This window comes from Aplidium turbinatum, chromosome 3, assembly GCF_918807975.1.
Source record: "Aplidium turbinatum chromosome 3, kaAplTurb1.1, whole genome shotgun sequence".
Classification (NCBI taxonomy): Eukaryota; Metazoa; Chordata; class Ascidiacea; order Aplousobranchia; family Polyclinidae; genus Aplidium; species Aplidium turbinatum.
Window position 1 is genome coordinate 30,372,299 of NC_137474.1, and position 26,010 is coordinate 30,398,308.

The window sequence follows — 26,010 nt, forward strand, 5'->3', positions numbered from 1 at the left end:
TCCATCAACTCTGGCGTAGTGATAATATGTAAGTTTCATGACTCTAACAAGATCAGCCAACAATTAAAACTTCGATGTCTCAACAATTTAAACCTCGAATCACTCGAACAAAAAGTGACAGATTAATTATTCGGTTTGTTTTTGAAAGTGATAAAACCAAAACGTAACTTAGGTTAAATTGTAATTGCTTTTATTTTGATCGTGTTTTCATGTCTTTATCATAGGCTACATGTAGGCTATTAACCTACCTATTCATGTCTCTCTTGAAAGCAAGTTAAAAAAAGCAGGAAGTTTGGTTTTTGTGCGTAGGTCTACTTCTGTGCTAGTTAAAAAACATTTCGTGGCACTTTTTGCTTCACATTCAACCGAACTCACTAAAGCCCTGCTTTTCCTACGTAGCCTAACCGTTTTCAGCATGTAGTTCTGCATCCCGTGCTCTCATAAATCCCTGGTTCCATTTTAAATAAATTTCTCTTTTCAAGGATTGCTTTTAAACTTCTCTCTGCACAAGATCACTGCACAGTCATAATTGCTCCTTTGCGTCCATAGTTAAATTAATTGCCTGGTGGTAGGATTATTGGAAAATTAGCTTTGTATCCTTCCATGCAAAAAATAATTAATTGGACCTCCATATGTCCTCATTAAAATGGATAGCTCATTAGACCACAGTGAATCACGAGGTGTTTGATAAAACATTTTCAAGAGCCCTTTAACTAAAGCTGTAGCATATCTAGGCCTATCTGATTTGATGCTCTTTTCTAAAGAAAGATTTCCGTGAAATTCTACTGCTGTTTCTTGTATGATGACTTTCATCTGTCACAAAGTGAAACCAATGAATGTATGACATATCTATGGTGATACAAGATTTTTATGGAAATACTGTAGGCGACAATACAAAAGTATGCTTAATTAATCTGAACATTGAGTGCGAGATTTGAATCTCTGCCTAGGTAGTAAGCTACTTTCGAAGAAGTGCCTGTGGCAGACAGCTAACAATTTTTTTTTCTACACGATAAATCAACTACACCAGATTACCAAGAGTGGGCTTCTTTGGGTACACTGCATGACAATGAAAACATCTATATGCTAATTCATCAAAGGCCGAGTCAGCTATGATAGCGTACCATAGCTATCGTAGGGTAATAATAGCCTACTACGACGACAAAAAGATGAATACAAGTTATTACAAGGTTGATATGCCTCTTTGCAAGGCCTTCAAGAGAAATCAATGTGATATATATTCTTTTGGGATTCGAAAGCAAAGAAATAATGACCAATAGGCCTGTGTTTTCAGATAAATCATAATTAAACTTTACCTAAAGATCTCTCATGGATTCCACCAATTACTCTTTGATTCCAACAAATGCACATTCTAGATTTCTCTCTCATAGGCCCTATGCCTTCAACGACACGTTATCAATGGTAAAATGATGCGAAAAAGATAGAAATAACTTTGCGTCAGATGAACAGCTTAACCAATGGTTCTCCATCTAGAGTTCACAGACACCTTAAGATCGAAGGCAGAGGTTTTTAACTGTTTTCTTTTTTAAAACCACCAACTAGTTCTTACCCCCTGTTAAAATGGCCGAAAAGTAATCATCAACCACAGTTCAGAGTGTTGGTTACAAGATCGGTAAACAAGTATAACTTCTTGCGTAATTTTACAACTGGTAGGCCTATTCATGATTTGGTATTCACACAATTTCTAGGAAGTGGTATCGTACACACTTTGGTGGTGTGCGCACCTCTGGTTATGAATCCCTGGTCAAAGAAATCTTGAATTGTATAAATTCTTTTCATTTTAAATCTCAAATATTCAAGTGCTATTATTTCAAAACAGTCACCCAGAGTTAGTGATTGAAGTTTTGAAGTTAACAGGAATGATTATTATATTAAACGGGTTCGAAATTACAAAACGATAGTAACGTTCAGAAAACTTTCTGAAGACTTTTCTTTGTAGAAACTTTTCTAAAAACTTTCTGAAAAAGATTATGTAAATAAAACAAATAAAAAAATCAACATTTGTAAAATAAGCTAGACCTACTTACAACTGTCTTAGGTTTAAACTTGTAAATGACACATGGTGGGCAGCCTACACAAACACAATCTCTAATATAGGCCTGATATCATGGAAAGAAGCTGCACCTTTCAGAGAAGGTTGATTTTGCTCTTGTCGACACACCTGGCCAATTCGACACAATTATGGCATATATTTTTCTGAACTTGATGTAGTCTAATAAAAATATTTAGTTTACAGCATATTACAAAATAATAAAAAGTCATGTATGTTTGCTTGATGCCTTTTCAATGTCCCAATTGTGAGATTTTTTTGGCCAAGGCAATGGCCATTCGTAGTGATACGGTAAGTGTCCATTTGATGGGAAGTTCTTTTCTAAGTAACGGAATACAGGGAACCACCAAACCCGAGAAAGAGTGTTCTCCCTTTTAGATTCTGTTAAGCCCTAAAAGAAAGTAGGCCCTACACTTTGGCAAATGACGTTCATGAAACGAGAGAACATTCAATGTTAAAACAAAATTTATAGGCCTACTGTCAAAAACACAAGGCTGTGTGCAGGCCCTTGTGATAATTTGAAGTTTTACTTGCGATCCACATTATACACTACAGTATCTCGTTTGTTGCAGTATATTTTTTAATATGTAGGCTATTCTTTTCGCCATGTTAGCTATTAAAATTATTTCGCTTTTACGTCTCGAATAGGGGTTGCGAATTGCAGTTCGCCTGATAGCTCATTTGGTTGCGGGACGGACTTTGCGCAAGAAGAAATCGCAGATCAGGCAGCGCTGGTTCGGTTCTCAAGGAGTACGCTTCAGTGATACATTTTAAGAACTGCTCTTCATTCAACTGCACCTAATGAGTGGAAAAATTTGCAGAGAACAGCACTTTAACAACAAGTGCTGGAAGCTTCACTCTGTCAATCTCGGTGACCAGGCATGCGTCAGTGGTTTAAAACCTCTACAAGTATGCGAAACTGCAAAGATTAAGCTCTCAAAAGGTAGCTGTCTCAGTTTTTGGATAAAGATTCTCACAATCAGTCAAATTGCAGTTAAATCACGGTATTGGCAGGGTTATATTTCGATATAAGAATGACTGGAACTATAGCCTACAAGACTGCGTAAGCAATGAGAATTCTAATTTCACTTTCAGAACATGGATTGATAAACCAATTTCTGAATCTTTTGGTTTCGTATTTGATTCATCAAACATGAGGTACGTATTGGGCCTCGCCCTCGGTACTTTTAAACATTTATAGCAATTACCTTTGTGTTGCACATAGCATGATATGACCAAAATAGCCTTGTTGTAATAAGATAGCCTACAATAATATCCACTGTGTAATGTTCGTGGGCCAGTAAAATACAAACTGCTCCAACAACAGACAAAAGCCAATACATCCAATGTAGCCACCACCACTTTTTTGGAGTATCTGTTGGAATAAAAATATAAGGATGAGAATCTTGACACAAACTGCTTTGGTATTAACTTAGCCCGGTGTTTCTTAACCTTTTTCACCTCAGGGTGCACTTGCAGACCTCAGAAAATGTGATGGCGCACCGGGCGAACGAAGCAAGCGCGAATTTGTTTTGGATAGGCCTAAGCCTAAACAATTGCTTGCAAGATTTTATTACATAGATCTCATAATTGCATTATCTTTAAAGTTCTGTTACTTAATAAGAAAAATAAAAAAACAACTAATGCTAAAATGAAGCCTTTTATATTTTAGTAATTTCAAACTATAAAAACACACACCAAAACCTTTGGTTGAAACGTATTTGATTCTGACCAACAAAATATCACACCATTAATAAACTGAATTAGCTATTTATTGCCTCAGATTCAGATAATAACACATAGCCTACTTTTTATCCCTAATTCTAAAATTAATAGATTTTTTTGAAAGTTATTTCATTTTCCCTGCGGCCCACGTGGCTACCTTCCACGACGCCCTGGCTTTGTCTGTAGCACTACAAGAAATGAAGAAATGCATTTCTTTCTGTAGCCTACGGAAGGCCTATACTCTATTTCTTGGTCGATTTCCAACCAACACCCGATTCGGTATCTTGGTATCATCCACATAGCATTGAGTCGACTTGTGTAATTAAGGTAATTACTCTCATATTAGAATTAATATTTTAAGTATAGACCTGCTTGTTTAAGTATAAGAGTTGATTTTAAGTATAGAGTTGGTTAGCGGTTAGAGTGTCGGACTTTAAGTCAGTAGGCATGGGTTTGATACCTTGTCAGGTCATACAAGAGACTTTTCGAAATTGGTACTGAATGTTTTTCATGCTTGTCAATCAGCACAATTATAATGGATTCAGGTATAGCCTACCACAATAACCCAGACAGCCGCTTTATCTGATCTAAATCTGATAAACATCTGGTCAGATTCGTACCAGATCTGGTAAAGATCTGGACCTGATAAAGTGGCTGTCTGGGAATGTACTTGGCTACGCCTCTATACGGCTGCGCTGAGACTGTCTGCTTTGTAAAGCAATGAGAACAACGCATATGCGACGTCGGATACGCGATATAGCCCAAAAAACACATTATTATTATTAAGCTATTGTTATAACTAGGGCCCTCAAAAGTCAATAAAGTCAAACATTTTTAAGGACCTCGTCTGTCCACGAATCAAGGAATAAAGTTGTTTTCAGCATCTAGGGGACTGTTTCTAAGAAGTTTATAGGTTAAAATAAAGTCAAAATTTTCAATAAAGTCAAAATTTGTCAAATGGCTTTTGACAAACTTTTTGTGTTTCTTGAGAGTAATTTTTGTCATAATCCTCGTAGAACAGGGATTCCCAACCTGTGGTACGCGTACCACTAGTGGTACGCGAAGGTTTTTCAGGTGGTACGCGAGTAGCTTCTGTTTTGTTTTGACAGAAACCTGGATTCACAACTTTATATTTTGTTTATCTGGTTTTGTTTACAAAAAAAAATCCCCAAGCCCATTCTTATTGCTACATAGCTATTCTTGTTGTTTCCTACCATTACGATCTTCAAAATACAGGTCATGTCAATTATCAACAAGGAGCACAGTTAGGCTACTTTGAAAAGCCGTAGGCTACTACGCTGTGGAACAGTGGCCGTTAATTATGTCAAATGATTGCTCTTGATAGATATCATCTACTGTTTTATAGCTAAAGCTACAAATAGCGTTGAATAATGCTAGTTGCAAGCTAAAATAGATCGGAATAAAATGTTCAATAACAGTTACAAGGAATGTTAACCAATAAACTACTGGCTCAGTATGGCCTCTTGCCCTCTTCATATTCAACGCTAGCTTCCCATGTTGTTCCATAGCTACTGATTTTCTATTACACGTGGGAATGCGAGCAGGGATGTTCAGTCATGATAAGCATCAAGTCAAAAAATCGAAACCGGCCAGGTGCGCCCGGAAATGACTTTCAATGCGCTGTTAGCAAATTTACACGCGCATCGACCACTTGGTGGACAGTAAACAAAAATCTCATTAAATTTAGTTGTGGTGCTTTAATGTTATTTTGGTACGCCAATATTATTCTTCTGAATAAAATATGATTCGATCAAATTAGTTGTTCTGCAAGAAGTGGTATGGTTGGCAGTACAGAGCGTCAAAGTGGTACGAGACCGTAAAAAGGTTGGGAACTCCTGTCGTAGAAGCATTGTAAATCAGGAACTGCGACACAATTAAACCGTATTAACCCATAAAAGCAGGAAATATGTCACAATGCCCACTTGGATCAGCAGTAACTTTTATCGCAAATTGTCCATTGTTTATTCATTGTCACGTATTTAAATAATTCTTATAAAATACTTCCTCTTCACAAACGTGGTCTTTTTGAAGATCAACAGTTTGGATTTTAGGAATAACTTACTGACATTATCAGGCCCGGATTTAGGGGGGGGGCAGGTGCCCCGGGCCCCCCGACTTTTGAAGGGCCCCCCTACGTGGAAAAAATGTGATTTTGTGTTATTTTTTCTTCCTTTCAGCCTTTGAAGTTTCTGCAAAATGCTGTGCAGTGCTGGATTGATGCTACTGTAGACGCAGAGGTGGTTTTTCGCGCCGTAGGCTTGAAAAAATTTTTTGCAGGGGGGCCCCCCGATCTAAAAGTGCCCCGGGCCTCCCATCAGCTAAATCCGGCCCTGGACATTATGTAATACAAGAATGCCTAAGTAAGCTAAATCGTCTTCAGCAAAAGTTAGACAGATTTGTGGAGATTTTCCATCAAGCTGGATTGGAGCGACAACAAGCATCGCAATCAAGGCGAACTTTTATTAAACAAGCCCCTTTTATTGAACACGTTTGCGTCTGAAATCGACAAAATATTATTTTTGGGTAACTGGTATCAATTCAAGAAAGAACTGTGGCCTCTACAAATAAGCAATTTCGTTAGGTCAAAATAAAGTCAAAATTTGTTATAAATAAAGTCAAAAATTTTTTTTTTAGGTCAAAATAATAATGGCCCTAGTTATAACCTACTGTATACATAAAATAGCTTATATAAGCTAGAAGTGTAAACCTAAATACCTGAGACATACATTCAGTTATGAAAAGGTAGCTGTTGACAAGAATAATAGTATGACCGCTGAACATATAATCCCCACAAAGGTGGAAGGAATCTGTTGCACCTAGTCCCCCTTCCAATAGGTGACCAATTGTCCTGGACATTATGACCGACATACTGCCATTCGCCTATAGAGCATACAAAATAGAATCGATCAATTTATTTCAATAGTTTATTCCAGAAAATCCAGATATTAGTTTAACAGTGTGGTTTTTAACATTTTTTTCTGTCATGTTTCTCTTTAGCAATGATCACGTGCTTTGTTAAAAGCTCTGCCAGCGATTCCGTTCCAAAAAAAATTCGTTTTCTTCAAAAAAGTGTTGACGCAACATAAAATACGAAAACGTAGGCCCGTTAGCTTATTAGGCTATACTGTATATCGGGCAAATAATAGCCTACATGACATTCAAATCACTGCACAGATTAAATATCGGTGTAGAGCTCGCTCTTCCCATGACGCTCCCCCTGCTGAGCGCGACCTCCAGTTTAAAAGCCACTGCTTTAGAACAACATGAAACGCAGAAACTGGCACTTAAAATCATTTTAGACTCAGTGGCATTCTTTCCATCAAGTCCTCGAAAACGTTACCAGTCTGTGTTAAGGACAGACTCTCGTTTTTTAACCCTTAAAAAGGGTAGATGTGTTGCTGTTGGAGTTATAGTCCTTTGATCTATGAAACTTTGTTGAGTTCACTTTCAACTTACCTTTGGAGCGCATGTTAAGTTGAAGCGGGATACTGGTAGTGACGTAACGTAGGTGGTGCACGAACGGTACAAATACAATGTTCCCAAAGTAAAGCCTAATCGTCGGATAATGATAAATCTGGATAAAATTACATCAGCTTGACCGAACTGGATTTGTTGAAATAAACGTGATGTATGGACTGCAAAGGTTGTATTGAAAATTTTGAACTGCTAAACTGCGTGCTTTATGCTAATTGGTATTGGTTGCAAATTATCGGCTTGTTTTCGTGTTGATTTGCCTGTTTTGGGCTTGTTTTTTAGATTCACTTGCTTGTTTTCAAAAAACAACCTGGCATCACTGGTCGTTAAATGCGCAAATACAATAAAATACAATATTTTTAGTACTTGCTATTCATTGCTTTTTTTAAGTATTGATAGAGGAAAGTCATTGCTTTTTTGGGCACTATCGAATAGTGAAATAGTCAGTGCTTTTTGACTAACGACTTCCAACCCTCACTGTATGTTAATTGAGTTTCAGGCAAAATTTAAGTAGGGGTCCGCAGAATTAATAATTTGTCTAAAGGGGTCCGTGACAACAAAAAGGTTGGGAACCACTGCCATAGACAGAGAAAGCAGCAGTGTTATGTTAACTCTCTTTACATTCCCATTAAAATGCCGACGTCCTTAAGATCTCCACAAATGTTCCATTTGTATTCACTATACTGAATCGCACTGAGAAATTTAATATTTTTGTAAGATTCCTTTAAATGCACAAAGTGTGTTACAAGAACAGATGGTTTTATATTCCCAGCCAGCAATGACAACTGAGGACTATTTGGGTACCAACCGGGCAATATGTTGGGCCCTAACTAGGCTGCCCGATTGGATCACATTTGAAATTGTCCGCGGGTTCAAGTTCCTACCCAAAAGGGGAGCCCATTTTTAAAATGTTAAAAAACGCTTCCGAGCGGTGTCGAACTGATATCCTTTGTAATCTGGATTACAGACAGGTATGATGTGCCTCCGAACCTCACGCCAAAACGCTTGAGTTCAGAGGTAATTAAAGCAGCTTTTCTTTGTGGTTGAAGGAGAGGTGAAAAAAGAAAATGCGTTAAAATACTTATGTTGCCATTATTAATTATCAGTGTGAAGAAGAACAGCTTTAAGGTTTAGAAAAGTCCAAGAAGAGAATTAGTTTAACCCTGGATTAGTATAACCTCAACCCTAACCCAAGTGTTTATAACTTACATAAAGCTTCAAAAAAAAATGTAAATATCTCAAAAAAGTGATGTGCTAGAAAAAAAGTAAAGACATTATTGAAATTATAGTTTCTGGAGAGAGTTTGCTTTCTTGTACCAAAGACAGGCAAGACAAAACAATACAACAGGGTTGAGCATTTGTAAATATGTAAAATATATTGCTATATTGCTCAACCCTGTTGTATTGTTGTGTCTTGCCTGTTTTTTAAATCAGAGCCACAAATACGTTTGGGGACACATAAAGCCATTTCTGAATAAAATTTGCTGTTGACCAGTGTAATTGCTTATCACTCCCACCACTCACTTTCTGCAAGAAATGCTATAACACAATCTGAATATTGACAACACTCTTAACACAAACAAATAATCTTTCGATTTTAACCAAACCAAACCATAGCCTATACATTTGAGTTTTTGTTAAAGAAAAAACAGAAAATAAAACTGGAAGTTATCACAGAAACATTTTGTTGAACGCAAATTATTGTGAAAATAAATGTCATCCAATGGAAGATCTAGGGAAGGAGGGATGGGGTGATCGTACAACTCCACTGAACACACAGACAAGAACTTTATTCATCATGTATTAGCAAGGTAGAAGTTCGTCTAGCCCACACGTACACATCATTGTGTTTTATTGAAATCACCTCTCCCCCCAAAGCTACTTGCTGGATCCGCTCCTGCTATCATCAGACTAAGCCGATTATGCATGGACTGTAAATGAAAGCTTTGTCTTAAAATTCTCAAAAAGAGGGAAGCTACTTTTACCTTAGTTCTAACCACCTGCTACTCTGCTGTTTTATCACCTCTTATAGAGTTGCAACTTGCCATAGATAGTTGGATGCAGCCATGCTACGGAAATTATATGCACGCTTGAGTGATTTCAGTCAATAATAAAGAAAAAAAGTTACCTGTGTTTGTGGAAAAAAAGTAGTGCGATAATGGTTGTGAGTAAAACAATCATTGCAAACTCAGATACGTCATATGCGTTTTCAAACCGAGTAGGCGCAATGTCAAAGAACACGTCAGGAAGGGGCGGGTTAGTCGTCATCGGCGGAACCCTCTCGTGGATAAATTGAAGCGTGAACGTGGAAGACAAAAATCCTGTTTCAAAAAGAAGCAGAGTTATTTCCTATTACTCTTTGTGATATATCTATAATCAAGTTCCAAATTGGTTTGACTTCAACAGATATTGCAAAGAAAGTTTGAAAATAAAAAATAGCCTACAGATATTTATAGCCCACCCTAAAAAATTGTAAAGCATTTTAATGCTTGATCAAACAGAGGCCAAAATATTGGTTAATTGAATAGAATTTGTCGCTTTTGAAAGATTAACCCTGATTAACGGGATGTTCAAATTTAGGTAGATAACCTACAATGTAGCCTACCAGAATGTTCAATGTTCAACATAAAGGAAGTAGTCTTATGTTCAGTAGTATTTTGACACAACTAACTGGGATATCTTTTTTCAAACCATACCGGGATATCAAACCAATTAAAAAAAAAAACATTTCGCTTGCCAAGGTTTCAGAGAAAGTGTCGCGAACATTTGTGATCAGTTTCATTCACCAGCCTATAGCCTACCATCAGTAGGCTAAAGAATTGATGCATAAACATAGGCTAATACTTAAAATACAATACAAGCACTAACCATCACAGTTTGAAAATACCACTATGTTTCTGTTGTGAACTGGATATCTAGGCTACATATTGAGCTACCATGATTGAACTGAGCATGCTAAATCGTGGCTTCCGGAAGACGTGATTCAAACGCACTTTATAACTAGCACGATTTATTTGTCGGTTTCTAATTCTCTGGCCGTGTTGTTGCAAAGATTATTGCGTAGTTATAGCCTAGATGGACTGATGGAGCATATATTTTAGGTCCATGAACCCCACAAAAAAAAGCAGAGCGGAACTCTGCAGAAAACTTATTTGGAACTCTATTTTTTTATCAGTCTAATTTATGAATATATTAAAGTCTTATCTCAAAATCAACTTTTCCCAGGTAGTTTTACACCTCTGCTCTATTGTAACATATAAGTTCAGAAACAATCTCAAAGCAACAGTCCAAATAAACGTCATTAACAGATACAGTAACACACGTAGAGTCGATTAGTTTGGATCTGGGACCAATAAAGGGCCCGCCCTCACACTTCCACCCCTCCCCCAAACAAAAGCGTTTAGAAACATTAGGACTACAAAGAATAGAATAATCCCAGGCCTGGTTTCAAAAGTACCCTGTGAACCCCCAGTCAACATTGGGTGTAAGTTGCTGGTTTACAAACGTGTTGATGTAAAGTGTTGTTGCAAAGTATTATTTTTACAACTTGACACAGTGATTCTTAACCTTATGGTAGTATTTTGTCCTTAGCCTATTTTGTGTATGTCCGTGGATCTGATGAGGTCAAGAACCACCAACAGTAGGCTACAGGTGAGTGTGCCTTGTCATGAAAGTAATTCTGTTGCAGATCTACCATGAACAAATAAGATAACCACCAACCTAAAAATACATTTATGGAGTGGACTCTTGCGAACACTTACCTAATAACATGTACATCAGCATTACTAGAGCTTTCAATTTTTCGGAAGGATATTGAGAATTAGAAAAATCATCATCTAAAAGTTTGAAATGCAAAAAGTGTTACTGTGAATACAGATCCACGTTGTGAATACAAAGGAACTATTTTATCAATGAACGCTCATTTGGTCTAGTTTAACCATTTGCAAGCAGGAGTTACTTATTACTACTCCAGCAAGTACAAAAACGATTTAAAGTGCTCACTGCATACGAATGCGTGGATGAGAACCAAACCGTTCACATCGTTATCTTTGAGTGTCTCATCGACAAAGAACCAAATGGAATGTATGACGTAGCGATGCCACGCGAAGCCATACTGTGACATGACTTGCCACAACCTACCCTGGATTTTGAAAAATGGTAATAATTTTTGCACTGGTAATAATTTTCATAACACTAACTACAGGTAGGATCACAATAAAGATGGAACAGAGTAGCAAGAAAAGTAGTTGAGAGTCTCATGAGGCTTAGAAGCCGTAGTCGAAAATTAAGTAAACCTACTTTGCACATGAATTATGTATACAATTTCCAGGTTTCAAACGTTTGAGCTCCGGCCAAGCCAGAAAAATCAAGCTGCATTTCACCAATAAAAAAAAACTGTTTTATTTGTAATGAAAAACTGAATTTCAACACAATCTAGCATCGTAGCCTAATTGTTATTTTTTAAAGTGGAATATAGGATAGATAGCCTACTTATCACGCAATTGTAATAGCCTACGTAACTGTAGTAGGCTAGCATGCATGTTGGATACAAACATACAATTCATATTTTTTTTAGTCTTTCTTGATTGATGTTTCCGCCTTTCCGTGGAGTAAGACAAGTAGGCTTAACTAGCAGCTATCACATGCAATGCAATCTCGCCAGTAGGCTACCACGAATCAAAAGCCTAGCGAGCCCTGTTGAAAATTTTTGTTATTATGGGTTTAAGTTTACAACTTATCGTCGATCATGAAAGTGATCAAAAAGATTGGCTTCCTTAATTGCTTTCCCTTACACCCTATCTGAACATACAACTGCCAGGAATACACCTGGTTGCGACGCCATACTGGCATAGTACTGAGCAGAGGCGTAGCCAGCACAAAAGTTCGGGGGAAAGAGGGCAAATAAGTATTTTTGTACATGTGAGTGAGCCTTACCCTGCAACGAGTAACTGAAGACGGAGCACCCACAGGGGTTGCAGGGGGCCTCCCCAAGAAAACTTAGATAAAATACATTAAAATTGGGCATTCAGAGAGTACTTTCAGCCTAAATCAATTGTAAAACTTTGTCGAACGATGCTGCAACAGAGTGAAATTTTTATTTAAAATATTTTCTTTTTGGGGAGAGAGACAATTGCTCTCTTTGCCCCCATCCGACAACGCTCCTGATACCGAGATAAAATTTTAACCGAGGTTTATGCAACGTAACAATCGAACAACAGTAGAACTAGACAACGGCATTGTAGATAACTACAGTCGGGTCTTATATTTCCTAAAGTGTAACCCATCCGGCAAAAATTAAACTTTTTGCTGTGTTTCATACGATATGTTTGTGTGTGTAACTGTGTATATCCTACCTTGCCCTTCTGCAGTAGCCTACATGACAAAGCAGAAAACAACTGTGTTCTAAACACTGATCATAAATAATTTTGGAAGCTCACAACAGAAATCTTGAGCTTGCTACGACCCTGCTCAAAATGTTCAACCAACACCCTATTTTTCTCTATAAGTCTATAGCCTACTGTATACAGTGTTTTTCTTACGCAGTTTTGTTAAATATTTTTTTGTTAGTTTTTAGCATGTTTTATTTCATATACAGTATTTACCACATGACTGAGGAGTTGCCGAGAAAAGCGATGCATTTCAGTTCAGCAGCTTCCATTATGAGTAAGAAAAACAACAACAGGAAATGAAATACAGTGACATTTCTGCAGTAATGCAACCTAGTGGTTCTTTTTTGTTTCAAGGATCATGTTTTCAAGAAAAAAATACCATGGACCACTTTGTTTTTCCAATCCAAAAAGGTCATTTTTCAAAACAGTGTTGCACATACGTCAGTGAGCTCCAATGTCAGTCTTCTGCCACGTAAGAAATATCTCTTAATTTGTATACACTTAACCAAACTGTTTGTTCGATTTGAACAACAGAAAGCTGAGTGGGAACCAGTGGCGGATCTAAAAAAATTGAGACGGTACCAGAAAAAATAAAATTTGCAAGATCAAATAAACAGTAACAGGTTTCGTCCGAAAAAGAACTATTGTAGCAAGGGGTTCGGGGTTCAACAGAAAACGTTAACAAATTTAACTTTGTTTTCATCACTTTTAGTACATAATTAAGCCCTATAATAATGTTTTTTTGTTCTTTTTATCAAAAAGCACATCTTGTGGCTTACAATCCTTCAAATTGAAGCTGGATTTCGTTAGACGTTTGAGTGGTAAGTTTTGGTTTAAATCTGAAGTTGCGTTTTGTATGTGTTTTTTTTCACGACCACACAAAGATGTTAAAATTTAGCCTACTTGTAACTTCGAAAGTTTTCCACTGTTGAAACCATCCGTTCCAATATCATCTGTTGGGTTAGTCTTTATCTGATTTTTGGTTATCTTAATTTGTTGTTCAGTTTTAATCTACAACTCCCCTGCTGATGGTGTCCAATCTGTGGACCACTAAAAATTCCCGGTAGACCACCGCAGTGGTCCACTCCACCTAGACCACAATGAGAATCACTGGTGTGACTTAAATTTATTTGTGCGTTCTGTTTCAGCTTAGCAGCCAAGTTGTAGAACAACTAATAAGCTATTGATGGCAGCAGTAGCTGAACAAGAAAACAAAAATTGTGAGGACCAAAGTTTCGACGAGCCAAAAATGTTAACCAGAAATAAACAATACAAAATTTTTGGTTTGAGGAAACGAAAAAAGAAGCTGTAGGTCTGGGGGCTTCCTCTAAAAAAAATTAGCCTACACCATTTTGGTTGCTTTTGCATATCTTGAGGTTCAATAGTGATTTTTTGTTTGCACGTGCTTTGTATCAAGGCTATTGTATTTTCAGTTTGTGTTTATTTCTGACCATCACAACGAAAAACAATATCTGCCAAACGTAGCAGAGGTCTAAAAAAAGGTAGAAGCAACAAAATGCGGACGTTATAACCTGCATGAAACTAAAGCAGGACCATCATTTTAAAATATGTTTTTATATCTTCCCTATTTGACCATATTCATCAAAGGTAGGTTTATGCAGAAGTTGCAAAGGTGAGAGTTAAAAATTTTGATCCAACATTTAATTTGAAATTAAAATCATGTTAGATAAAAACAGAAGGATTTCAAGAATTCTATTTTTTTTAAAGAAGTTTTGAATTTCTGCTATAGTAATATAGTAAATACTGGAAAAGGTAGATTTCTGTTATGGTCTGGTGTGAGGTTAACACAGTGTGATTGAACGAGCTAAAACAAGCAAGAAAAAAAAATTAAAAAACTCAGAAAATTTGCATGTTTTGTTCTGGGTTTAGAAGAGCACGTGGCTAAGTGCCTGCCTTGGATCTGCTACCAATAAAGTCTATTTCCTTTTCGCTCATATGTTTTTCTTTTTCAAGCTACACCTATTCACAGCTGTCTTGTCCCCATGGAAGCCATGTCGCTGGTAGTCCATTGTCTGCAGCCGACATTCAGCCTTGTAGGCTACTAACTGTAAACAGAAACTCTTGATTTAATCTCAAAATACATAGGCCTACTGAACTCATAGTAACACAGTAGATACTCGCAATGGATGTTTAAACTCAGTGTCTACATTTTGGGCTTTTTATTTGTCTATCAGGATGACCAGGCGTTTCAACCATTTTGCCGCTGACTCCACATTAGCTCACAAAACAGCTAGTAATTTCACACTTATTGCTGGCTTGTGAACATCACAAAGTTTGTTGCAGGCTCTCTTTGCAGTAACTTCCTTTTTTCGCCAAAATGACGTCTCAATGCCTGTAGGCTATCAATAATTAAAGTTTCATCTTTTATATTCGTATCACACAAATGAAATCTGCTTAAAGCTTAAACAATATTGAGTAATCATAGCTGGACTGCCTTTTTGACAGCTTCAGCAAAACTGGCTCTAGGTAAAATCTATTTCATTGCAACCTGTCTTAGTTTTTGCTGTTTCAACAAACTGAACTACTTTCTGAAAATTTTAGACAAATCATCGTAGCCTCAGGCCTTCCGCTACGTGATATAGCGTGTAGATACTTTTCAGATAGAACAAAACTAATTAACCCTACAAAAACTAAAAGAATGTTTTGAGGCATTGAGAGCACTTAGACATTTGACTGTTGTCAGTTGAAGTATGGTTTGGTAATTGGTTATATTATAGGCCAAAACAAAAAAGCGAGAATGCAATTGTGAAATAGGGAATGCCATAGTTGCTCTTCCCTTGGTTGGTTGGTTGGTTTTGATTGGTTGATTTTGAATCTTTATCCTCGGACTGACAAAGCTTTGATTGCTTATTCCTGGTAGTTTCTCATAGCCTACTTGTAGAGGCTCTTGCAGGGCCGGTTACCGAGATTGGCAGAGTGAAGTTTTCCGATTGTTGAAGTGTTGTTGCCGGGGAATTATTCCATTCACTAGGTGACGCTCAGTGGTGGCCTTTGGGTGGGAAAACTGGGCGACCGCCCAAGGCCGCAAATTTATGTGGCCACTCGCCTATCCAAAATATGCACAAATAAAATTTACATTAAGCACTCGCAGAAAGCACGGTCATATGGCAACCCGTTCTCAATCAAATTAATATGGTCAGCAAGTTAATGCAGAGTACCAGCATACCACTTGACTCTGCAATCACATCAATACAAGGAACAAGAAGACTTCTGTTGGAATATAGAGAAGGTGGCTTCAAAGATGCTATAAAGATTGCTGAAATGAAAGCAACGTCTTTTGATGACCCTGTGCAAGCTTCCTTTCCAGACACCCGTCGACAGAAACGCAAGAAATTCTTGTTTGAAGATACAGATGAGGATGCTGAAAGCAACAGAAGCAGCAAGGAAGCATTTAGAATATACTTTTCCAATGTTTTCCTAGATGAAGCTATTACCAAGATGGATGATAGGTTTGAAAAAATCATGGAGTTCCAAAAAAGTATGGTTTTGTGTGTGATATTTAGGGGCGTTGACAGGGGGTCCAGATGGTACTTGCGGACCCGGGCCCGGAATATTTAGGGGGCTCAGATTTAAAAGATTCCCTGCAACTTTAAACTTTATCATGATTTTGATATAGTCAGATATAAAGGAATTGCCATCAGAGGTCAAAATAGCCACTTCAGCCATCAGATGATAAAGTATCGGGCCCCCTTCCGGGTATAGTGATTTCCATAACTACGATTTTTTTTTCAAAAACACAAAATAGCTGAAATCTTCAACAACTTTAAACATACCGACGAAGGTCGTGATTGGGAGCAAGGATGTCGCGGTTTATGGAAAAATCCCGAATGCGTAATTGCGCAGTTGCGGAAGTTAGTGGATACAACAAATTTTTGAGAATATAATAATATATAGCCTATGTAATGTAAATGATATTCCTCTTAATTTTCTTTATTGAACGGCATGTGTCATCTTCATTTTAACAGCACATCAATAAAAGTTTGTGCACAACCTTTATATTCATAACATTGTCAATGAAGGAGGCCCGAAAATAAATTGGTACCGGGCCCGAGAAATCCTGTCAACGGCCTTGGTGATATTTGTTTGCCGACCCCCATCACAGAAGAAAATCTGTTAAAAAAATGCTCTGAAGCATCTTCAGAATTTTCTGGAGACCTTGACAGTGAAGAACTTTCCACTGAAGTGCAGAGCTTTATAAGAATATATTCACTATTGAAAACAAAAGATACCACAGTTCTCTCTGTTATACAGTATCTGTATCAAAACAAACTGAATGTTGTGTACCCTAACTTGTGTTTGTTACTAAGACTATTTCTTACTGTGCCAGTTACTGTAGCTTCAGGGGAAAGATCATTTTCTAAACTAAAGTTGACAAAAAATTACCTTCGCTCTACAATGAGCCAAGAACGCTTGGTTGGACTAGCTGTTGTTTCAATTGAGCACAACATGGGCAAAACATTGGACAATGCTTCTCTTATTAAAGAGTTTGCCGCAATAAAAGCAAGAAAAGTGCATTTTGTGTAAGTGCTGCAGACGGGTGGTGTAGGACTCGGAGGGCACTGGGTGCTGTGGTGGTCCATATAGCATCAGAGTGATGTGAAGATGTCATCACAACATGAAATACGCCTTTCTCGATTACCATCGCTCTTTATTGTTGTATCATGTTAATTCCTTTTTGTGTTATTGTGATTTATGGTTATTTGAGTTTGCGTAATTTAATTTGTCGATACCGGGCTGTAGGGACCCCTCATATTACTTCTTGCCCAGGGCCCACAAAATCTTAAGGCCACCACTGGTGCCGCTGAAAGGAGAACAGTCCTGAAATACGTTGCTCAAGCGCAAACCCCAAGAGTCAAACTTGCGCCGCGTGATTTTGAGCCGGGCGCGTAACTAATGAGCGAATGGGGCGGACCCTTTCCGATGGCTTTCCCTTGATCGTTTCAAGCCAAGTCAAGTCAAGTTTCAGCACAGATTCATGTTTTATTTTCGACCATGAAACCCCCCAAAAAAAATGTATCACTTGCCATAGGGGCCTGAGAAAACGTAGAAGTGGCAGACGCTAACGTTAAAGCATGCTCGAAACCTATTGATTTACTACAGTAATTACAAAGGTTAAGTATAAGAAAGTTAAAACATGAAGAAAATGTGGAAAAAACTAACAAAAATGGTATCTGCGACAATAAAAGAAAGAAAACCTTTAATTACATTTAATACTTTTAACCTTTAATAGGCCTACATTTGATTTAATTGAACTTGTTTCAAACCAATCATTCTTTTGTTATATCATCCCACTCCCAGGCCAAGGTTTTCAAGGTAGCTATAGATCTCAACTCGAAGTTGAATCACCAGCCTTTTTCCGGTGTATAGCTTATCGCCAACAAGGTCTAAGAAATGAAGCTACAAGACAATTTTTCTCTCGTGTTATGTCAAAATGAAGGTAAAAATCATTATGGAAAAAATCCATAAAGAAAATATCCCCACTGGGAAATACCCACTCGGAAAAATGTTCGCAATGAAAATAGGCTACCCACTCACAAAAACATCTACCCTGATAGTTGGGTAAAGTTGGCCTACAGCATTTGAAGGATATTTTCTGTATAGATTTTTACCGAGGCTACCATTTTTTGGCATCCATGTGATAACTTAAAGTAAACTATCTTGACTACAGTTGCAACAAAGGCCTATAAATTTTTGTGCTGAGAAATCCTGCATGGGTTTATGAGCAGCCTAAGTGTGCTAAACATAAACAAGGTTGGGTAGCCGTTAGGCTGTGCCGAAAAATGGCGAGGTTCATGGATTTTTCCTTAACTTTCTGAAAAGTTGTAGTGGACTTTTACAAATACAATTTTGGTAAAGAGGTCACTTTCTTCAACCACAGACATAACAACCAAGCAACCACACGGCATTTAACATAATTCATTAAAATTGAACATGAACCTTTCTCCTATGCTCTGCCGTTTCATTTTGCATTTCGTTTTTCAATTCAGCTGTGGCATCTGCTCTTGGAAGGGCCAGCCAAGCCAGGGTGGTCGAAAGGAAGAAGCCAGACGAAACGTAGTCCCCGCGACCAGGACAGCAGAGCCTTCTAGTACCAAGACAATCTCCTAATGACAGTGACATAAATCAATCACTCTCTTCCAACCTGCCTTGAGCCAGCATGGAAGCTGTACAGTAGGGTGGCTCGTTTTTAAACTTTTTTTTTTAATTCTCTCGGGGTAGTGAGGAAATGGTGCCAATGAGTGAGAAAACGCTCATGACAAAATTTGAGATTCGTAAAAAGTTGTCTTCAGCCTCCTCATGGGGCCCAAAAATCGAAAAATGGGGTCAAAAACGCATTTTTTTCAAAAATATTTTTAGTTTGGGTAGATAGGCTACAATATTGTTTAGATATATCTAATTAGCCTAAGAAAAAAAAATGGAGTCATTTAAACTGGAGTCATTTGAAAATAATCATACTGAGGATGCTGTGATAGCGAAATCGATCTATAATGAAAAAAAAAAATAAGGCTGGTACCCTGTTTGTTGGGTTGAGAAACAATATGTGCATGATGTTTTGTTAGAATAAAAATTGAAATTAAAATTATGTGTATTCAAGTAGTTTAGGTCATGCCATGTGTTTGTCATAAAATGCTTGTAAACTGAATTTTTCATAACTTCACAATCATTCAATGTGTGTTGATCCAGAATTGTGGTTGAGTGTGCGAATTAAGAGGGTTTGTTTAATTAGTTAATTACGTATTATTTTTATTAAGGACTAAAATTGAACACGTCCTTGATTTTTCTGACCTACGTGCAATACAGTTTCGACTAATGGCGTTCATGAGGCGTCAACATAGCAAAGTTGTCCATCGGATAATATTTTTAAAATACGGTCCATGGGCCAAAAAAGGTTGAGAATCATTGGTCTAAAGCTTTACCTTGATCGTAGCGGCGTCGCTTTGTCGCCTTTTAGACATCAAAATTTGCCATTTTTACTGTCTAGGGAGGGCAGGGGTCACCAACCTTTTTTGCATGCGGGCCACTTTGGCACGAAGGAGAGCTGTGGCGGGCCGCACTAATAAAATTTTAGGTAGGTTGACTCTCATGCTAGAAAAGAACGCATTTCGTACCCAGTATCCAGCGTTACATGTTGTTCATATTTATGTTAGAATACCACAGCAAAACAAAGTTAATCGAACAACGCTACTGCCAGGCCAAGCTCCTTTTACAACACTTTTGACTTTTTTTTAACAATGCCTAATAAACGAGGCCACTTGTTTTGCGCACTTATAGCGAGGCGAGCGGTTTCATCAGAATATTCATCGCGAAGCAAGAGTGGTGTTGTCACTTCGCTTCACAAAAGATATCTTGCAATTAACAATTTCAGTAAACAAGGAAATGTTTGACACATCGCAATACAGGCAACAATAGTGACCTGCAAACATATCAGCGAAAAATAGGCTCCAATAACAGGGAAAAAGAAACCAGGCACCATGAAACAAATGCTTGCGGAAATCACCCAAAAACCGTAATTCTATCGTAATTCATGAACAGTCTTCCCTTTAAAAAAACAATGAGTTGGTTTTTCATCCTTTTTGTGAGAGTCTATAAAACCGTCTTTCATTTGTTATAGACAACTGTCACTTGCGATGCTTATCAGCGTGGCAAGAATTTGTTGATTAACAACATTTTGCAGAACTTGCTTCGGCAGTAGATATACTAAAATTGGAACGATACAGAGAAGATTAGCATGGTCCCTGCGCAAGGATGACACGCAAAATCGTAAAGCGTTCCATATTTCATAAAGAGAACACTGCTCGTGAATCACAATAACGGTGAAACACACACTATAGTGTTTACATGACATTTGCAAACTTAAAATAAGCAACCCTATGCTCACAGACATTTTGGAAATTCGAAAACAGACATTTTAATCAACCACTGGGACAGTGGTTGATTAAACATCGGCAAGACATCGCACTGGAATAGCTTTAAGCAACCCCCACCTAGAACTATAACCTGAATGGTCGGTCGGTGGAATCGTATGCAAAGCGAAAATATGCTTCCCGGAAAGTATTTTTTGCTTTCGTGCTCTTTAACTCCTCAAGAAAAGTATTTTTGGTTATAGGCTACTTGTACGCTGATTCCTTCCGCGGGCCGCATGCCGCCCGCCAGTTGGTGACCCCTGGTCTAGGGGGTTTCATCATTGCGTACACCTTTGTTGAGTTGCCACTTGCAAGTCGCTTGAGTTGAAGTGGTGATTGTTCAATGGTTCACTTCTAGAAATATCGGAAACTCCACTCTGTCCATCTCGGTGACCGGCCGCATCAGTGGTTCAAAACCTCTACAACAGTGGTTATTAACCTTTACTAACCTGCCGAACCCTTACGCTAATCTGCAACCTTTCGTTGAACCCCAAATTTACGCCGAGTCACAAACACAAAAATCTACCATACTTAATAGCAATGCATTACTGAATCAATGAGACTTCTGTTGTCGTTTTTTTGAGACCAATAGTGAGATTCGAGGCTTTGTCTCGGAAACAGCAATTCTCATATCATCTTCGTGAGATTCGAGGCTTTGTCTCGGAAACAGCAATTCTCATATCATCTTCGCATATAAGGCGGTATCGTTTTTTTGCTTTAACATCCACCAGAATAGAAAACGCATGCTCGCATAAATAAGTGATTACGAATGGCATGAGAACTTCAAGGGCAACTTTTGTAATAAGAGGATAACTTTCCATTTGTTGGCATCAAAACGATTGAAGATTTGTCGTGTTAGGTTTCTTTTTTGCATCTCGCTTTCTTGAAGCTGGATAATGTCACCTATAAGTATGGACTGTTTAGATCTTCTGTTGAAGTATCATAAGCAAATGGCTGACGTATCCATGCTGGATATTACGTTTGTTCAGGAAAGTAGTTTTGAAATAAATTTTGCAACTTCTGCAAATGCTCAGTAAATACTGGCTTAAAAGCCTCCGAACTTCGCCATTATTGCTGTATCGGAACTAGACCACTTGCTACCTCATCCAGACGTGGAAAGTTAGCGGTGTTGTTATTTTCCAATCGCTGCCACCACAACTGCAATTTCCTCTGAAAAGCACTCATTTACTCTTCAGCTTCCATTAGGCCTACATTTTTACTACCTCCTTGCATTTGGTAATTCAGCTGACTGACAGCACCAAAGATGTCAGCTAAATAAAGCCTAAGTAAAGATAAAACTTGTCCTCAAAGTGTTTTGAATACCGATGGTCGTGACTTTTCAAGAACTCCAATAATTCTGTACGCAAAGCAAAAACGCGTTTCATCACTTAATTTTCCCCTGGATAGCCATCGTACTTCAGTGTGGTTCCAAAATATTCGCTGAGTGATATACCATTGGTAGGCCGTGTGTTAATGTTTCAGAGGACGATCGCGCCGAACCCCTGAAACAGCTTCGTCGAACCCTGGTTAAGAACCACTGGTCTACAAGTATGCGAAACTGCCAGGATTAAGGTCTCAAAGAAGGTTTCTCAGTTCAAGCAAAAAGATTCTCACAAGCAATGTTCACAACAACTTGAATAAATGCATTTTAACAGATGTTTAGTAGTTTACAGGCTTACTCAATTCTAAACTCTTTTACCCCAATATTTAGGGGTCAGACTAAAGAGGGCTACGATTTCGATAGTGGCTAAACCTTCCATGTAAAGCAGACACAATTTCAATGTAACGACCAATGTTTCGCTTATCACATTACGTCACGTAGCAGCACCAACCAATGACAGGTTCACAAAATATCAATGACGCCACAAGGTACAATACGCGATTGCGGACAGTTCACAGTAGTTGATTGATTGTGAAATTGCAAGGTTTTCTCATCTTGCAAGTTTCTGATCAGCCAACAAATTTTAAGGGGTTGGATATAAATGTAAAATCCGATTTTTTACAGAAACCAATGCACGTTGTAAAGACAATCACCAATGTCTTAAACGTTGGTGAAAAATACAGAAATATCATTTAGTCCCATTGCTACAAACAGCAGTATAAAACAGTGTCTTGGCTTCAGCGAAACTTAAATAACAAGCGAAAGAAATCAGGAGATATTGATACGATGGTAATCTGCAGCACAACACAATATATTAGCCATGAAGCTTTTTTGTCGAAAGCGCCACAGTAGAACCCGTCACAATTTTAAAACATCGTGCAAAAGAAAGAAAAGAAAACACTGAAACGGAAGACAAGCGGTCCTTTTTAGGCATTTTTTAAATTTTGTATCAAACAGCTCATGGCTAATCAGACTGAATCATTCAACACTGAGCGTCCTTTATGTCTATGAATTGTATGTTATTGTGATGTAAGATCAAAATTCTAAAGCAATGTTACAAAGCTCAAGTGTCAACTGCAGTTGACCAAACAGTACTGGAAACTTTTGCTGCTTATTTCTTTCAGTGAATCGGTGAAATAATTTCAAAAGTGGCTTAACTACAGAAACCGCTGGCATAATAAACAGGGCCAAGGGAAAAAAATAACGACTTAATTTGCAATTAACTAAAATACTCCCTAATAACACTCAACCGTAAAACACAAATAAAAGCAAAAAAATAATAACAAAACGACCTATATGCATCAGCGTATTTCTTAATAGACCACTATTAAGGTTCGAAGTTGTATCCGCTCAGTTACAAAAATATAATATGTTTGTTTGACTTTGGAAGAGCAAGATTTGTATCAATTCAAAATGCTTTGAAATGTTGTCATTCAAATAGCAACAAAATTAAATGTCCTGAAAGATTGCGAAACACTATGGGAAATTAATACATAAAAATTGCACAAGAGAACGCATGAGACGAGGTAATACTAACTTGATCGAAACCCTTTTCTTTGAAACAGACTTAGTGTCTAGAAAGGCAGTGTACCACAATTGATGTGATCACGGTGTGCGGTTCTAACAAGACTGCATCCACGAATCAAACGCAAGCATGCTACGTACGGAAACCACGTCACCAACTGTAAATTTTTTTGTGATGTAAATTGGTTTCTTGAAGAAATTGTTAAAATGTTTTAGGCACAGCCGTAGGAGACGGGGGTTGTTCCTCCGCTACAAAAACATAGCGAATTTGGGCAAATCGTAAATTGTTCCGTTTTTAAAAATATATTTGCGGAGACAAAGTTTGGGCAAACCTTGTTCGCACTCCAAAAATTGCTGATAAAACTAAAGTCAGTCATTAAGTTTCTAAGAAACTAGTCGCAAAAGTGAAATCGCACGATATCCTAGAAACTCATAACAGCACTCGAAAGGTCTTTATCGTTCAAACAGCTTCATAGTAGTATAGGAGCCACATGGGGGCTATGGCAAGAAGCAATGGCCATTAACAAAGGCAGATCTTGTGATTCTATTCTGTAGAAAAAATAGTTAATGTTTAAACCTGGAGTTAGTCCTCACGCCTCTTCTACAGTATAATAGCGACGCTTGGTCATGAGACGTTTTCTGTGTTTTCAAATTGTTATGAAACGATTTGAATGCAAATTTCAACCGCCATACAAACATAGGCCGAGAGGTTTGTAATGGCGATTCTTTTCAGCATGCAGTTCACCAAATCATGGCGAACGCATTTTGAGCGCAATAATAGGCCACGTACCAACTTCAATGTAGAACACTTAGAAAACGCTACTACCTACATCGTATCAACATTTGGCAGCTGAGAATTTACGTTCAACTTTGTTGTTGCGTTAACAGTACATTTGTTGTCATTGCACAAACTTAAGACAGCCGTTAACTGGAACCAGTTGCAAGTGACAGTTTTGCGTTTATACTTAACAGTCTGAAATAGAAAACTGATATTGTGGCTACAAAGTGACATCCCAAAAGATTATGCTAGAAATAATTTGCGTTCTCAGTTATCCAACCTGTCCTTGTTTACAATGTAAAAACTCACTGTAAATCAGTGTACAATCAATGTATAAAGGACAAACAGCGACTTGGTGACAGGTTACTGGAGTAAATGAAGTTCATGTGTAATAATCACCTGATTTATGTTAAACAAACGAAAAGATTCTTTACTCAATTGCTAAATATTTGCTCACCCGAGCGCAGCAGTCAGTTGTGGCATAGTCACCTTTCTCTCTCCACGTACGTACTCGGCTAGCATTCTGCTCATGAGCACGAGTTGTCGGAGCTCACTTTCAAGGTCGTTCATGCACTGCACGAGGCATGACAAGTTGTTACAATATCAATAGTGTTGGTTTTACGTTGATTCATCGTTTCTTGATATTAAAACGGTGCAAAATAAAATTGAACATTCTCGAAAAGTAGGTTGAAAACTGCATGAGCAGTTGAGCACACATGGCCGCACGGGTCGATGAGCACACAACATGGCCGCACGTGTCGATGAGCACACAACATGGCCGACCTTGAAGCCAAAGAGGTAAAAATTATTGATTTTTATTACAAGGTGCAATGTCATGGCATGGAACTTCAAGTCATCTTTTAAACGTTTAGAACGGTCCAATCAATGTAATAGTGAGATGATTTTCTTCACGCAAGCTGAAAATCTATCGAATACAAACACATTGTTTCTAAAGACAGAAAACGGAAAAAAAAGCTACTCACAAATTCCGGATCTATCTTTAACTTGGCCATGGCAGCGATGCGGTTCAACATGCCCCCAACCAACCTGGACACCAACGCTGGAAGGCAAGGTCTGTCGCTATGAAGGCGTTGGCTGCTGTACACTTTGACCGAGCTGCAAGAGATACGAAGAAAATAAGCAATTGTGATTTTCAGTTTCCACTCACTCAAGACCATGCACGTGCAGTTGTGCACGGTTTTAGGTCAATGGTCTCTCAACTGAATAAATTCATAAAAATGTGGAATTTAAATACATTTCTCTTTCAATGGTCATGAAATTGGCTTGGCATTGCGATTTCAATGTGTCACTGGCAGTATTTAAGTACTTGAAGACTATAGTTATTTCATTTCATTATTCCAAGATGTTCATTAGAAAAGACGATGCTTATTGCTTACATCATATTCGTAAATCGGTAGAACCTAACTGCGTTATTTACGTTGGATGAATGTTTTTAGACGGTAAAACAAATGTACAAAAAGGGCATTTGAGCACTTGCATTAGTTCACAAATACCAACCAAGAATCGGTATCGGCGAGTACGCAGAGCGCTTCAGCGACCGGTTCATCCAGGACGGGGGTCCGTACCATGTGATCCAATCCCTCCAGGATCTCCTGGTGCATTCCAGGCTGGTTGGGGGCGCCTTGGAGGACGAAGTCATCCACATAGTCGTGGTTGTAACTGGAAGCGATGAATTGAGGTTAATAAAAAAAATACTGAAA

At 38.0% G+C, this 26,010-nt stretch overlaps 2 protein-coding genes and 1 non-coding gene across 3 annotated transcripts in view; 1 reads left to right on the forward strand and 2 right to left on the reverse strand.

Annotated features, from left to right (window-relative positions):
- Window positions 1–2,279: 2,279 nt before the first annotated feature.
- LOC145766687 (phosphatidylcholine:ceramide cholinephosphotransferase 2-like) lies at window positions 2,280–11,988 on the reverse strand. Its single transcript, XM_082578397.1, has 7 exons — window positions 11,850–11,988; window positions 11,053–11,127; window positions 9,420–9,612; window positions 7,274–7,391; window positions 6,544–6,697; window positions 3,280–3,446; window positions 2,280–2,462 (listed from the first exon to the last, which is right to left on the reverse strand). Exons 1-7 carry the CDS (start codon window positions 11,854–11,856, stop codon window positions 2,280–2,282), a joined length of 897 nt encoding a protein of 298 aa, XP_082434523.1. The 5' UTR covers window positions 11,857–11,988.
- An 8,392-nt stretch (window positions 11,989–20,380) lies between these two features.
- Window positions 20,381–20,483, forward strand: LOC145767731 (U6 spliceosomal RNA). Its single transcript, XR_014288882.1, has one exon. It is a non-coding gene; the product is annotated as a U6 spliceosomal RNA (small nuclear RNA).
- Window positions 20,484–22,387: 1,904 nt separating this feature from the next.
- LOC145767397 (folliculin-interacting protein 2-like) overlaps window positions 22,388–26,010 on the reverse strand; it is a 30,648-nt gene continuing 27,025 nt past the window's right edge. Inside the window, exons 17-20 of the mRNA XM_082579211.1 lie at window positions 25,808–25,969; window positions 25,273–25,405; window positions 24,747–24,862; window positions 22,388–24,060 (exon numbers count right to left, since the gene is read on the reverse strand). Coding sequence (XP_082435337.1) covers window positions 23,982–24,060; window positions 24,747–24,862; window positions 25,273–25,405; window positions 25,808–25,969 — 490 coding nt within the window. The 3' untranslated portion in view covers window positions 22,388–23,981. The remainder of the gene's footprint in view (window positions 24,061–24,746; window positions 24,863–25,272; window positions 25,406–25,807; window positions 25,970–26,010) is intronic.